General features: G+C 45.2%; 1 protein-coding gene and 1 long non-coding RNA gene across 2 annotated transcripts in view; one reads left to right on the forward strand and one right to left on the reverse strand.

Moving 5' to 3' along the window:
- Positions 1–9,514, reverse strand: part of LOC117977313 (uncharacterized) — a 29,652-nt gene extending 20,138 nt beyond the window's left edge. Inside the window, exon 1 of the long non-coding RNA XR_004668425.3 lies at positions 9,380–9,514. This is a non-coding gene — a long non-coding RNA (uncharacterized LOC117977313). The remainder of the gene's footprint in view (positions 1–9,379) is intronic.
- The window catches only part of CLIC6 (chloride intracellular channel 6), a 49,197-nt gene continuing 42,458 nt past the window's right edge, over positions 8,090–14,828 (forward strand). Inside the window, exon 1 of the mRNA XM_014343139.5 lies at positions 8,090–9,773. Coding sequence (XP_014198625.5) covers positions 8,490–9,773 — 1,284 coding nt within the window. The 5' untranslated portion in view covers positions 8,090–8,489. The remainder of the gene's footprint in view (positions 9,774–14,828) is intronic.

The following is a 14,828-nucleotide window of genomic DNA, read 5'->3' on the forward strand; positions in this document are numbered from 1 at the left end:
TACTCCAGTGACAGATTCCAATGAAAAAGAAATATATGAAATCCCAGAGGAAGAGTTCAAAATAATGATATTAAAGAAGCTCAGTAAGATACAGGAGAACACAGAAAAACAATGCAAGGAAATGAAAAAAAAACAATTCAAGATATGAGTAAGAAATTTGCCAAAGAGATAGATATCATGAAAAAGAACCAAACAGAAATTCTTGAACTGAAGAATTTACTGAATGAAATATAAAATACAATCAAAAGTTCAAGAATAGACTATATCAAACAGAAAGAATTTTAGAACTTGAAAACAGGTGTTTTGAAATAACCCAGTCAGACAAAAATAAAGAAAAAGAATAAGAAAGAATAAACAAAGCCTATGTGACATATGGGACACCATAAAGTTATGAAATATTAAAATTTTTGGTGTCCCAGAATGCAATTAGACAATGAAAGGGACAGAAAATTTATTTAATGAAATTATAGCTAAAAAATTCAACAGAATTAGACATCCAGATACAGAAAGCTCAGAGATTCCCATATAGATACAATTCAAAAAGGTCTTCATGGCACATTATCATCAAACTGTCAAAAGGCAAAGACAAAGACAGAATTCTAAGACCATCAAGAAAAATGTATAAAGTTACTTATAAGGGAATTCCCCTTAGACTAACAGTGTATTTGTCAGCAGAAACCTTATGGGCCAGGAGAGAATGAGATGCTATATTCCAAGTGCTGATAACAACCAAACTACCCAATTTGCCAGCTAAGGATACTATTCCCAGCAAAGTTATCCTTCATAAATGAAGGAGAAATAAAGTCTTTCCCAGACAAGCAAAAGCTGAGGGAATTCATCACCACTAGACTGGTCCTACAAGAAATGCTTCAGGGAGCCCTATATCTGGAAATGAAAAGATAATATCTACCATCATGAAAACACATGAAAGTATAGAACCCACTGGTAGAGCAGACACACAAATGGGAAGAAAAAGGATTCAAATGTTACCACTACAGAACACCACCAAACCACAATGATGAATAATAAGAGATAAATAAAGGAACAAAGTATATACAAGACAACCAGAAATCAATTAATAAAGTGACAGGAATAAGACTTCACATATCAATAATAATATTAAATGTAAGTGGATTAACTTTCCACTTAAAAGATATAGACTGGCTGAATAAATAAAAAACAAACACAAGCCAAATATATGTCACCTACAAGAAACTCATCTCACCTGTAAAAACACAAATAGACTGAAAGTAATGTGATGGAAAAAGATATTCCATGCAAACAGAAACCAAAATCAAGCAGCAGTAGCTATACTTATATCAGATGAAACAGACTTCACGTCAAAAACATAAAAAGAGATGAAGAAGGTTGTTATATAATGATAAAGGGATAAATTCAGCAAGAGGATATAACAATTATAAACATATATGTACTAACACCAGAAAACCCACATATATAAAGCAAATATTATGAGATCTAAAGGCAGAGATAGACTTCAGTACAGTAATAGTTGCAGACTTCAACACCCCAGTCTCAGCATTATACAGATCATCTAGACAGAAAATTAGCTAAGAAACATTGGATTTAAACTGGCTAAGAACTCAAAAGCACAAACAACAAAACCAAAGACAAATGGGCTATATTAAACTAAAACGTTTCTGTACAGCAAGGGGAATAATCAACAGAGTGAAAAGACATTGTGTCAAATCAGAGAAAATATAAACTATCATTTGATAAGGGATTAATATCCAGAATATACAGGAAACTCAAACAACTCAACAGTAAAAAACCAAATAATACAATAAAAAAGATGGGCAAAGGACATGAATAGACATTTCTCAAAAGAAGACATACAAATGACCAACAGGTATATGAAAAAATGCTCAACGTCATTAATCATCAGGAAAATGCATATCAAAATGACAATGAGATACCATCTTACTCCAGTTAAAATGGCTATTACTAAAAGACAAAAAAATCAGATGCTGATAAAGATGCGGTGAAAAGGGCACTGTTGGTGAGAATGTAAATTAGTACAGCCACTATGGAAAACAGAATGGAGATTACCAAAAAACTAATAATAGAACTACTATATGATCCAGCAATCTCACTAAATGGTTATTTATCCAAAGGAAAAGAAATCAGTATAACAAAGGGATACCTGCACCCCCATGTTTATGGTGGCACTATTTACAGCAGCCAAGATATGGAATCAACCTAAGTGTCCATCAAGAGAGGAATGGATAAGGCAAGTGTGGTATATATATATATGCACACAATGGAATATTATGTGGCTACAAAAAGAATGAAATTATGTCATTTGCAGCAACACAAATGGAACTGAAGGTCACTATGAAGGTCATTATGTTAAGGTCAAAATGTTGTATGTTCTCACTCCCATGTGGGAGCTAAAATGGTTGGTCTCATGGAGGTAGAGAGTAGAATGATAGATACCAGAGGCTGCAAAGGGAGTGTGGGTGAGTAGGACGATGAAGAGAAGTAGGCTAATGGGTACAAACATACAGTTAGATAGAAGGAATAAGCTCTAATGTGTGGTAGCAGAGTAGGGTGACTATAGTTAAGTTAACAACAATATATTGTCTATTTCAAAATAACAAAGAGAGAGGACCTGAACTGGTCCCAACACATAGAAATGATAAATACTTTAGGTAATGGATACCTTAAATACCCTGACTTGATCATTACACATTCTACGCATGTAATAAAATATCACATGTACTGCATAAATAATGTACAAATATGTATCAGTGAAACAACTCACAATGACAAGGTTCCTTTTATAACCCTCACTGTTCCAGATGAAAAACTGAATCAAGATCATATAGTTATTACAAGATAGGGCAGGGATTTAAATCAGACCATTTAACCCAAGAACCACCCATTTCACCATGATTGTCATGTGTGTCAGTTCCATGTAATGTTCTTACTGACCTGCAAGATGATGTGTACGTGCTTCAGGATCTACTGACTAGCAGGCTTTGAAATCCCTGCCTCCTAGTACAACCTATTCTGCAGTGACACTCTTCTTTTAACTGAAATGTACCTTACCAAGTAACTGAAGAAAGCCAGCCAGATTAAGAAGCGGGTTTGGGGCCACTTGTAGGTAAGTGAGTGCAACTGTTTGAGGAGAATTCCAGGCAAGGAGAAACTTTACTCAGCTCTAAGTGTATCCTGTGATCTAAATGTTACAGATACATTATAATCCCACGGGCTCTTCTGAAAGGAGCAGATACCTGCTAGAGAAAGAGCAGATTTCTATGGAAATGAGGCCATTCCTTCTGGAAAAGCAACAAAAGCAACAAACCCTTACATTGTTTATAAGCCCTTAAGGTTTTCTTGTAATCTGAGTTTACCTGCTTCATGATTCCTTATAATATATGGCAGAAGAACTGTATAATTATTAAAAGTTACTTAAACATCAACGCTTTCATTTCTTGTCATCCACCTCTGAATTTGTCACCTCTGTTTAACCCTCCCTGGTATTTAAATAGCTAATCTAGTGTTGGAGCCCAGGTTAACAACGTGCACGTCTCTAAGTGACTTCATAGCGACCTTCACACGTCTATTTATTTGGTATTTCCTTTGTGTTCCTTTATATGAACTGACTGAGCCCTTGCTAATAATTAAAAGAATTTGCTAAAGTATTCTTTTGGCAAAGTCAGTAGATAAGAATTTCTGTAAGTGGCTCATGCCTGTAATCTCAGCACTTTGGGAGGCCGAGGCAGGTGGATCACGAGGTCAGGAGATCGAGACCATCCTGGCTAACACGGTGAAACCCTGTCTCTACTAAAAATACAAATAATTAGCCGGGTGTGGTGGAGGGCGCCTGTAGTCCCAGCTACTCGGGAGGCTGAGGCAGGAGAACGGCATGAACCCCGGAGACGGAGCTTGCAGTGAGCCGAGATAGCGCCACTGCCGTCTGGCCTGGGCAAAAGAGTGAGACTCCGTCTCAAAAAAAAAAAAAAAAAAAAAGAATTTCTGTGAATAGTGTGTCTTGTGACATTAGCTTGCCCCCCAAAGTATAAAACTAACTGAGAAAAGTATTTTCCAAAACTAGTTCAGGTTGGTGCATATGTATTTGAAGGCACGTGTGTATTCACTCATTCAGGAAATATTTATGGAGCTCTACTATGTGCCTTGTCTATCCTGGGCAATGACAAGCAAAAACCCCTGCTTTCACAGAATCACCATCCTAGTGGGGTGAGGTAGGGTAGACAGATAACAACTAGAATATATTATGTGTCAGATGAAGATAACTGCTATGGGGGAAAATAAGGCAGAGAAGGATGCCAGAGAGTAGGGGTTGTGTTTTAAAATAGAATGCTTGGGCCGGGCATGGTGGCTCATGCCTGTAATCCAAGTACTTTGGGAGGCCAAAGCAGGCAGATCACGAGGTCAAGAGATCGAGTCCATCCTGGCCAACATGGTGAAACCCCATGACTACTAAAAAAAATACAAAAATTAGCTGGATGTGGTGCCATGCGCCTGTAGTCCCAGATACTCGGGAGGCTGAGGCAGGAGGATCACTTGAACCTGGGAGGTGGAGGCTTCAGTGAGCCAAGATCACACCACTGCACTCCAGCCATTTTATAAAAGTAAAATGGAGTGCTTGGGGAAAATAATTAATCAGAGACTGCAGCAAGGTAAGGGAGTAAGCCATGAGAATATAGGGGGCATCCCAGGCAGAGGCCCAGCAAGTTCTAGGGACGGCAAGCAGGCTGGTGTTTTAGGGGCTGCAGAAGTCTAGTAGGCCAGAAAGAGACTGGGATTGCCTGATTTTATAGGACCTCATACTTCATGCATAAAGACTTGACTTTTTCTTAGTGTGAGACAGAAAACCTTTGAAAGATTTTGAGCATAAAAGTGGCATGGTCTGATTCATGATTTCCAAAGAGGATCAGCTGGCTGTGGAGTGGAGAGCAGACTGTCGAAGGCCAGGAACTAGTTAGGAGGTGGTGGCAATAATCTAGGTGACAGGAGGTGATGGTGACTTGGACTGGTACAGTGGTAATGGGGATAGAGAGAAGAGGTTGGATTTTACGTGTGTGAGTGTGTGTGTGTGTGTGTGGGTGTTTGTGTACTTTCTAGTGATGGCATCTCACTATGCTGCTTCCAAGCTGGTCTAGAACTCCCAGGTGCAAGTGATTCTCCTGCTTCAGCCTCCCGAGTAGCTGGGACTACAGGTGCACCACCATGCCTGGCTTTGGGTATATATTTTTAAAAAGTGAAGCCAGGTGGATTTACTGGCAGGTTGGATGTAGGGTTTGGAAGAAAAGAGCTAAGGTTTTCAGTTTGGGCATGTCTGTGCACACGTTGGCATATGTGTCTACATAAAGCTTAATGTTATCCAAAATTATCTCATTTCTTTGTTTACTTATTTTATTTTTATTTTTATTTTTGCTTTACACCATTTGAAGAGGGACCTTCCCAGTCTTGTTTATTGCTGTATATCCAGTGTCTGGAACAATCTGTCTCTTTCTCTCTCTTAAAATAAAGTATTTAGCTGTCGGTAATGTGGTTACAGAAAAATTGTAAGGAGCTGTTATTTTCTGTCTTCTGCATTTTCAGCATTTAGCCTGCATTTATTTAAAAATAAACTTTATTTAATTACAGACGATTGAACAAATTTGCAAAATTATATAATAGAAAATTTAAAAATGCTTATTATCGTTAAGTGAAAAATTCTACATTCTGCAGACAGAATGTTATTTTGAGAGCCAATGTTAATGTGAGTAAATGACCCCAAACCCTATAAAAGAATAAATCCAAACCCTGTAAGATCAAATAGCCTTGTGTGATCCACAGGATCAGTTTCCAGGACAGAATAGACTTTATTAGCATTGTTTTTCTGCAAGGACATTATTCAGGCCAGTTCTCAGCCACTCAGCCAACAGCTTTGTTTCCGACTGTGCCAAGTCTGCAAACAGTAGCTGATCATCTTTAGCTCAATTCAAAAGGAGGTTTTTCTAGATATTCCAACCACACCCCCCCATAGCCAGCACACTTCTATCAAGTTTGATTGAGTTAGAGTTTATGAAATATTTCCTGAATGACGGAATACACACGTGCCTTCAAATACATATGCACCAACCTGAACTAGTTTTGGAAAATACTTTCCTCAGTTAGTTTTATACTTTGGGGGGTAAGCTAATGTCACAAGACGCTCTATTGACAGAAATTCTTATCTACTGACTTTGCTAAAAGAATTTGCTAAATATTATTACTCACGTGAGTGTCTTTAATTTGGTTCTTTGTAAACGTTGAGCACTGAAGACAGTTGGTTTGTTATTAAGGACAAACTTATGCATCTAACTAATCTCACATTTTTCTAAGCAGCGCAAATAAACCCAGAGCCCTTCAATGGTTCACAGGTCCACAATCCTTTTCTACACATTCTGAAATCCTAAAAGGCTCTGAATACTGAAAGCTTTTTTGGGAACTCATCTAGAATCAGAACCAGAAAGGCTTGAACTCAGTTGGAGGTGAACCTAAACTGGGGGTGGGGGGCCTGAAGCTTGTATGATTTTACCATATCTCACCAAATGTGATGCCTATCTGTCTTACTGCAGAAATATTAATGTGTCTGATCACAAAGTGATGTTCTGTGTTATGTAATATACAGTAAAATCACTCAATCATCTTTCTAACAATTCTGTTTTCTGAAACACATCCAGGCTCATGGGATTTGCATAAAGCACTGTAAACCTGTACTGTGTTTGCTGTTCCGGGCTGAACGTGCTGGCTTCATCTTTCTTTACAAGATAAGGGTGATGGCTGCTACCTTGCCCTTGTGAATGCAGCAGGATTCCTTTTCTAGGTGCCTAGAGCTTTTACGGCTCACGTGCATCTCTGGCTCACCTGTGTGAGTGTCATGCTTTGAGTAGATGCCACTTTGTGGTGATGAAGCTTCTGGCCTGTACCTACCCAGACAGAGTACAGCCTTGGAGAAAGGTAGCATGAAGCTGAGTGTCTCTGGGCTCCTGTCCTGTCATCCATCAGTGATGAGCAATGGGAAGTAGAAGGAGACACATTATGTTCATGGCCAAAGGTGTGACCCCAAGCCACATCAACGGCACCCCCAGCTCTTTCAACGAAAACAACCTTCTGTGGGCATGAGGGGCTCACGTATCTTAGGCCAATATCAAAGCCATATAAAGCCTGACGAATCAAGTCAATCTTGAGCTGGGATCCCCATTCCACCACATTTACATAGTGCCACCTTGGGTAACCCAGTTTCTTGGTAACCCACTAGAAGTAGCCTGGCTTATAATAAACTTACGACATAGTTTTCACCATAATAACTTCCTTTTTAAAGAAGGTATTGGGTCTGTGATCCTGGGAGTACCCTAACCCAGGGAATTCCATAGCTCCCCTCTTTCAAATCTTGGATTTTCTTTTCTCCACCTCCAGATTCCCAAGCTCTTAACTTGGAGGCAGAAGCACTGGTCGTGAGTTTAGAAATCTAGGAGAATCAGCAAGATACACAGACTCTTACAGTCTTAAGAGACCCGGGAGATGAGGGTGTAACCTTTTTCCAGCGCAGGGCTCCCACGATCCTCCACACAGGCCTGGAGAAGCGGCCCCTCATGGACAACAGCGCCCATCTCTGGTCAGGGAAACTCGACTGGCTCCTTGTGCGCCTATATGAGGGGCCTCTGGAACCTCTCCGGGGGCCCTGCAGACATGGGAAGGCGGCCAGCGTAGCCTCCCCTGCTTCTTCTCTCAGGGATTTACACCCTTGCTCTTGGACATCAGGCACAATGTGGACATCTTCAGTTGGGTACCGGGGGAGCTTGATGCTTCACTCCTGGGGTAAGGTGGGGATTAGGTGTTTGGGTGTCGGGGTGTGTGTTTGGAGGGGGTGATTTAAATGACTCTGGAACTTGAAGCCATTCTAGAGAACAACACCCAAGCGGCCAGGAGAACCAGAATCTTTTCATCAACATCCACAAGGGTCACGAGAAAGACTGTCATTGGCCAAGCTCCTAGGCTACCCAAACAAAGGAGGGAGGAGGGGAAGACAAACCCCGCCCAAGCCCCAGGGGATGGAGTTGGCACCAAGGACTTCTGGTCAACCCCAGGACAGCGGACAGCGGGCCGGGCACTTCCAAAGGTGCAGGAGCGAAGCAGCCCTCTCCAGCCGTGCACTGCACCTCCGCGGCCCGCGGGCGAGATTGGGGTCCCGGTGGGAAGCAGACGCGCAATCGGGGAGAAGCTCCAGGGGTGGAGGAAGAGTCCAGAGAGCTTCAGCTGGGCAGAAGGGGCGCAGAGGCTTGGGGCCAAGCGGAGTTTGCCCTGCGGGTCCTGCGCAAGGCCCCAGTGCCCCGGCTAAACCTTTACCGCAGGATCCCAGAGCCGGCGTCCTTCAAGGAGCACAGAGGGCCCCGCAGCACGCCCCTTGCCCAGCGCCACCGACCCCTAAGCAGCGTCAAGGAAGGAGTCCCGATCAAGGACAGGGATCTGCGGCCATGGCCGAGGCCGCGGAGCCGGAGGGGGTTGCCCCGGGTCCCCAGGGGCCGCCGGAGGTCCCCGCGCCTCTGGCTGAGAGACCCGGAGAGCCAGGAGCCGCGGGCGGGGAGGCAGAAGGGCCGGAGGGGAGCGAGGGCGCAGAGGAGGCGCCGAGGGGCGCCGCCGCTGTGAAGGAGGCAGGAGGCGGCGGGCCAGACAGGGGCCCGGAGGCCGAGGCGCGGGGCACGAGGGGGGCGCACGGCGAGACTGAAGCCGAGGAGGGAGCCCCGGAGGGTGCCGAGGTGCCCCAGGGAAGGGAGGAGACAAGCGGCGCGCAGCAGGTGGAGGGGGCGAGCCCGGGACGCGGCGCGGAGGGCGAGCCCCGCGGGGAGGCTCAGAGGGAGCCGGAGGACTCTGCGGCCCCCGAGAGGCAGGAGGAGGCGGAGCAGAGGCCTGAGGCCCCGGAAGGTAGCGCGTCCGGGGAGGCGGGGGACAGCGTAGACGCGGAGGGCCCGCTGGGGGACAACATAGAAGCCGAGGGCCCGGCGGGCGACAGCGTAGACGCGGAGGGCCCGGCGGGGGACAGCGTAGACGCGGAGTGTCCGGCGGGGGACAGCGTAGAGGCGGAGGGCCCGGCGGGGGACAGCGTAAACGCGGAGGGCCGGTTGGGGGACAGCGTAGACGCGGAGGGCCCGGCGGGGGACAGCGCAGAAGCGGGGGTCCCTGCGGGGGACAGCGTAGAAGCCGAAGGCCCGGCGGCGGACAGCATGGACGCCGAGGGTCCGGCAGGAAGGGCGCGCCGGGTCTCGGGTGAGCCGCAGGAAGCAGGGGACGGCAGCCTCTCGCCCCAGGCCGAGGCAATTGAGGTCGCAGCCGGGGAGAGCGCGGGGCGCAGCCCCGGTGAGCTCACCTGGGACGCAGCGGAGGAGGCGGAGGTCCCGGGGGGAAAGGGGTCCGAGGAAGCGGCCCCCGGGGACGCAAGGGCAGACGCTGGCGAGGACCGGGTAGGGGATGGGCCACAGCAGGAGTCGGGGGAGGACGAAGACAGACGAGAGGGGAGCCCGGAGGGGCCAAGGGAGGAGGCCGCAGCGCGGGGCGAAGAGGAATCCCCCGACAGCAGCCCACATGGGGAGGCCTCCAGGGGCGCCGCGGAGCCTGAGGCCCAGCTCAGCAACCACCTGGCCGAGGAGGGCCCCGCCGAGGGTAGCGACGAGGCCGCGCGCGTGAACGGCCGCCGGGAGGACGGAGAGGCGTCAGAGCAGCGGGCCCTGGGGCAGGAGCACGACATCACCCTCTTCGTCAAGGTAAAGCTCGCTTCCCTCAATTCTTAGGACGACCGCCTTCCATTCGAGGTCTTGGTCATCTCAGATCCCAGAGGGACGCTTAGGGAGGAACCCTTGGTGGTGTCCTGATTGTCATCAGGCGCTTCCATGCGCGGGAGGTAGGCGGGACAGCCGGGATTTCCCAGAGAAGAGTTTCCAGGGCATTTGCGGGAGGACTCAATGGTTTGGAAGCAAAGACTTTGGGGGTGGGGGCGACGGGGAGTGCGATGGGGGCCAATGAGGATGTGGGGTTGTGGGTTCAGCATCCCACTGTCCTTTGACCTGAACATCCTAACTAGCCCTCCTAGTCAGGAGGTTATTAACGAATTAACTAAGAAGTTAAAAAAAAAAAAAGAAGAAGAAAAGCAACGCACCTATTGGTGTTCAAAGGGATTTCTGCCAAAGGAAGCTTTAATACTTGAAGCCAAAAAACGCAGACAGGTAGGTTCAATGTGGGAGGTGCCTTCCAGACTCAATCTCGGAGACCCAGAGCTGCTCAATGTTTTCAACTGCAAAAAGGTATTCCATTTTGGTAGAATCAACAATGTACGTTTAGGGGGGGAAAGTGGAGCCTTATTGACATAATGTTTATTGAACGTTTTAACATTGAATTTGGAAGAATACAAGATGCCGGTGACTTGAACATCATCTGCTTGTATGTCATGTTTTTAACCTCAGTTCACATGGGAAGAGAGCAAGGATTCTGTGAAGGAATCTGTAGAGACACAACTGAGGAAGTTTTGAATTTAAACAGGAATTATTTACAAGTCATGAAAAATCAAAGAACAAAGCTCAGCAGCAGTTCACACCAGGATCTTTGTTTAAAAAGCCTTTTCTGAGGACCTTTGGCCAGAGCCAGGAAAGCTGGAGATAATAAGGTCAAGAATGTGCATTTCATGTTGAATCATAATCCTTCAGAAATACTTTCAGGCTTATAGAAACCAGTTACCATCTAAACCTCTCTGGCTGAAATGCAAGCACATTTTAATAAGTAAAAGGAAATGCTCCCAATGTGATTAACATCAGAATTTTAAGAATTGTTTGGGTGGCGAGGGACTTGGGAAAGAAGGGGTGTGTGTGTGTTTCTTCCCCAGTGAGAAGGTGCTGTTTCTGGCTTTTTTCAAGACCCTGGGACATAACCTCAGGACACCAGCCCCTGAGAGGCTGCTGGGAAGAGCTGGAGCGCAGTGCTGCTGTGTGACCCCAAATCCGCTCCTCTCCATCACCTTGGTTTTAGAAATTTCCCGTTGCTCTGGTTGTAAGGATACATGATTCTGGCACACGGCCTCTTAGCACAGTTTTGATGGACAGTAGCAGCTTCTGGCTAGTCTCCCTGTTTCAGTTCTCTGTCCTCTCCAATCTAGTCTCTTTGTAATAGCCAGTGAGCTGTGGACAAGATCTGATCATTTTATTTCTTTGTGTAAAATTCTTCAGTTGTTTATTGCAGAATTTCAGGTAAATCCCCACTCCTTAGGCAGCCCACAAGGCCCTTTGTGATGTTATTTCTGCCTTCTTTCTTTCTGGCCTTGGCATTGCTGGGTGTCCCCACCCTTTGTTACCTGTGGTCTCGCTATGCCACCTGGATTAAACTACTTACTGTTCCTTGAGGGAGCCACGTTCTTTCCTGCCTTGAAACTTTCTACATTATGTACCCTCTGTCTGAATGGCGTTTCTCCTCGCCCCTGTCTGCCCTCCTGCCTAGTTATCTGCCACAAGTCCAAGAGTTAGCATGGAGGTCATATCTTCCAGTCCCAGTCGGATGTCCCTGTTAAGGCATTGCCCTCAGCCTGCTATGTCTCGTTCCTCAGCTGTGTGAAATTCATCATTCTAGCTCCAGCGCAGAACACAGGTGTGGGTTGTGGTGAAGGCTTGAATGGGCGGCTGGCTGCTGGATAGTGTGGTGATCAAGAACACGGACTTTAGAGCCAGTGGGTCTGGGCTCAAATCTTGGCTTTGCTAATTTCTTGCCGGGTGACCTTGGGCAAGTTACTTAATCTTTTGGTATCATTGTGGTCTCATTGATAAAATGGGGACGGTAATAGTACCTAGCCCTTGAGGTTACCGTGAGAAATTGAGAGTTAGATTACACAAAGCACTTAGAAAAGTGCCTGGCTGGAAATAAGCTTAGTACACATGTGAGTTCCTATTGTTACATCTGTGCTGCTCGCATAACTTGCACTGATTTTGCACAGAAACAGTTATCCCTGCCATTACTTATTTTATTTATTTTTAGGGAAAATCCCTCTAGGTACCTAATTACCTCCAATCTCTAGGGATAAGAATGTTGTGAAAAGTAAAAACAACTTGCTTTCTCAAATACTGCTTGGGAGGAGTTTGTGTAGGCAGAAGCATGTGGCCTAGCACCAGCAGCGGCCGAGCACGAGCAGCTTACCCAAAATGCTTTATCCTGATGATTGACTTGGTGCTCAGTTGCTTTTTTTTTCTTAAGGAAACAGATAGATCTCCAAATGATGAGATTGGTTAACTATTTTATTTTTTTTTAAATTGAGACAGGTTCTTGCTCTGTCACCCAGACAGGAGTGCAGTGGTGCTATCTCAGCTCACTGCAACCTCCACAGACTGGGTTCAAGTGATTCCTGTGTCTCAGCCTCCTGAGTCGCTGAGACTACAGGCATGCGCCACCACGTCTGGCTAATTGTTTTGTGTTTTGGGTAGAGATGGGGTTTCGCCATGTTGGCCAGCCTGGTCTCGAACTCCTGACCTCAGGTGATCCACCCACCGTGGCCTCCCAAAGTGCTGGGATTACAGGCTTGAGCCACCACACCTGGCTGAGATTTGTTAACTTCTGAGGGGTCACTTATCATGAGCCTCACAGTATTGATATTGTGTCTCAGTTTCTTCTTATCCTACCAGTTATGCTCTTTGAAAACAAAATAAAACAAAAACAAAAAAGACAGACATCAAAGCAAAAAACAAAACTAAACAAACAAAAAAACACCCTTTAGACTCATATTTTCTGAGTTTGAAATACTTGATGTAAAATCTGTAAATTAGTTCAGAATAGGATTTCTTTGCCAGAATTAGCCTTTTCTAGACTCCTTTTTTGGGCTCAGTTTTGTCTGGGTTCTATTCTGCAGTGGACACCTGAGCTGGGTTTTGTGAACATGCCTAGATGCGTCTTCATGGTGGGTTTTCTATGGCATAGCTGGAGTGTGGAATTCACAGCTGGGTTTAAAGGAAAGTACTGCAATATTCTCTCAAACATTCTCCTAGCCTTCATATGACAGCTGAGCAAACACATTTTAAAATCAGTTAGCCCATATTTTATTTGCGAACTCCTAGCTTTCACATTTCTTCCAATTTTTTTTTTGAGACAGGGTCTCACTATGTTGCCCAGGCTGATCTCCAGCTCCTAGGCTCAAGCAGTCTCCCTGTGTCAGCCTGCTGAGTAGCTGGGACCACAGGCACGCACCACTACACCCAGCTAGTTTTTTTAAAAAAATTTTGTAGAGACAGAGGTCTCACTTTTTTGCTCCAGAGGGTCTCGAACTCCTGGGCTCAAGTGACCCTCCCACTTTGGCTTCTCAAAGTGCTGGGATTATAGGCACAAGCCACCATGCCTGGCCTCTCTTCCTATTTTGTTAAAAATAAATATATTGGTTACAAATATACCAGAAAGTCATGGCTAACTATGTAGTAACATGTAATAATAATCGTCCCACATTTGCTTCTAATTAGCCATCTAATATATTCTCCATCTTTATGAGAATTGTCATGTTATTAATTTGTCAGTTTGTTTTATTTTACAAGCATGCAAGGATGCATTCTTGTACATAAGCCAGGAACATATAGAACCAGCCAAGAAAGGTCTGAAATTATTTTGTGGTAAATTAATTGCTGATTATGCTAATTTTTAGTTTTGTTTTCTCAAAGAAGTGTTAATTATTTGTCATCAAATTATAGGGTAACTCTGCAATATATTTAGTAAGAAAGGTTATTTTTCTTTCCTCATAATAACAAAGGGTAACAACATAATCACATAATCACACAACAACATAATAACAACAGGCAAAACACTAGCAGCAAAGAGTTAAGTAAGAACTTCATTTAAGTAAGGAGTTCAGCGGTAGTGGAGATTTAGTCGCCAAGGAAGTCTTGCTTACGGCTTTGGTTCCCCTAATCTGGCGTGTAAGCTTTGAGTCAGGGTCTTTGGGTGGGACAGTCTGAGCTACGGCTTTCCTGGCAAATTTGACATGACTTAAAAAACTTCAGAGTTGACCAGTGATTAGTCCTGGGCCACCCAGGATTTAGACACCACCTGTTTACTTGTAAACATGCAGTTATTGCTGAGCTAAAAAAACTTGCATTTGTATTCACATTTGGGTTCTCCAAAGAGGTGAAACTGATCCGATGAAACACAGTAAAACTCAAGAAGGACATGGCCTTTGAATAAGCACTGTCACCCAGAAATGAGCCCCCGCCCCTCCAAAAAAAAAAAAAAAAAAAAAAGAGCCTTCCAAGCATTGCCACACCACAGGGCTGGGCAAGAATGAGCCAGGACCAGCGTCTGATGGACTCCTGGTAGACCGGTAAGCTGTGGCTCTCTGTGGACATGTCACTGGGAGAGAGCATGTTGGGACTTGTTCTATGGGGCTTGGTCTCCAGGGAGCTTGAAAGGGAGATGTTATTTTCACAACTATGTGTTCTGAAGGAAAGTGAGCAAAGATGCATTTCTGAGACTTTAATTCTCCCCTAAAAACAAAAATTTTTTGTAATTTTTTTTATTGTCTTAGAAAACCTGCCTACAAATTACACATATGAAATCAGTACCGGGTTACTTGGGGGTGGAAACAGGTGGAGCATGATGTTTTGCGTAACCTCTTGCATACAAACAGGTGCAGGTGTGCACATGCATGCTGGGGGTGGGGATACCCCTGCCACACTCAGTGAGAGCCCTATCGTCATTGCCTCTCTGTTCTCACCACCTGCCACTGCAGTGGGCTCATGGCAGGCCCTCCACTGTGCTTTTTGGTGCGGATAAATAGTGGGTCGGGTGGATGGCTAATCGGTAAGACA

This window comes from Pan paniscus, chromosome 22 (genome assembly GCF_029289425.2).
Source record: "Pan paniscus chromosome 22, NHGRI_mPanPan1-v2.0_pri, whole genome shotgun sequence".
Lineage (NCBI taxonomy): Eukaryota > Metazoa > Chordata > Mammalia > Primates > Hominidae > Pan > Pan paniscus.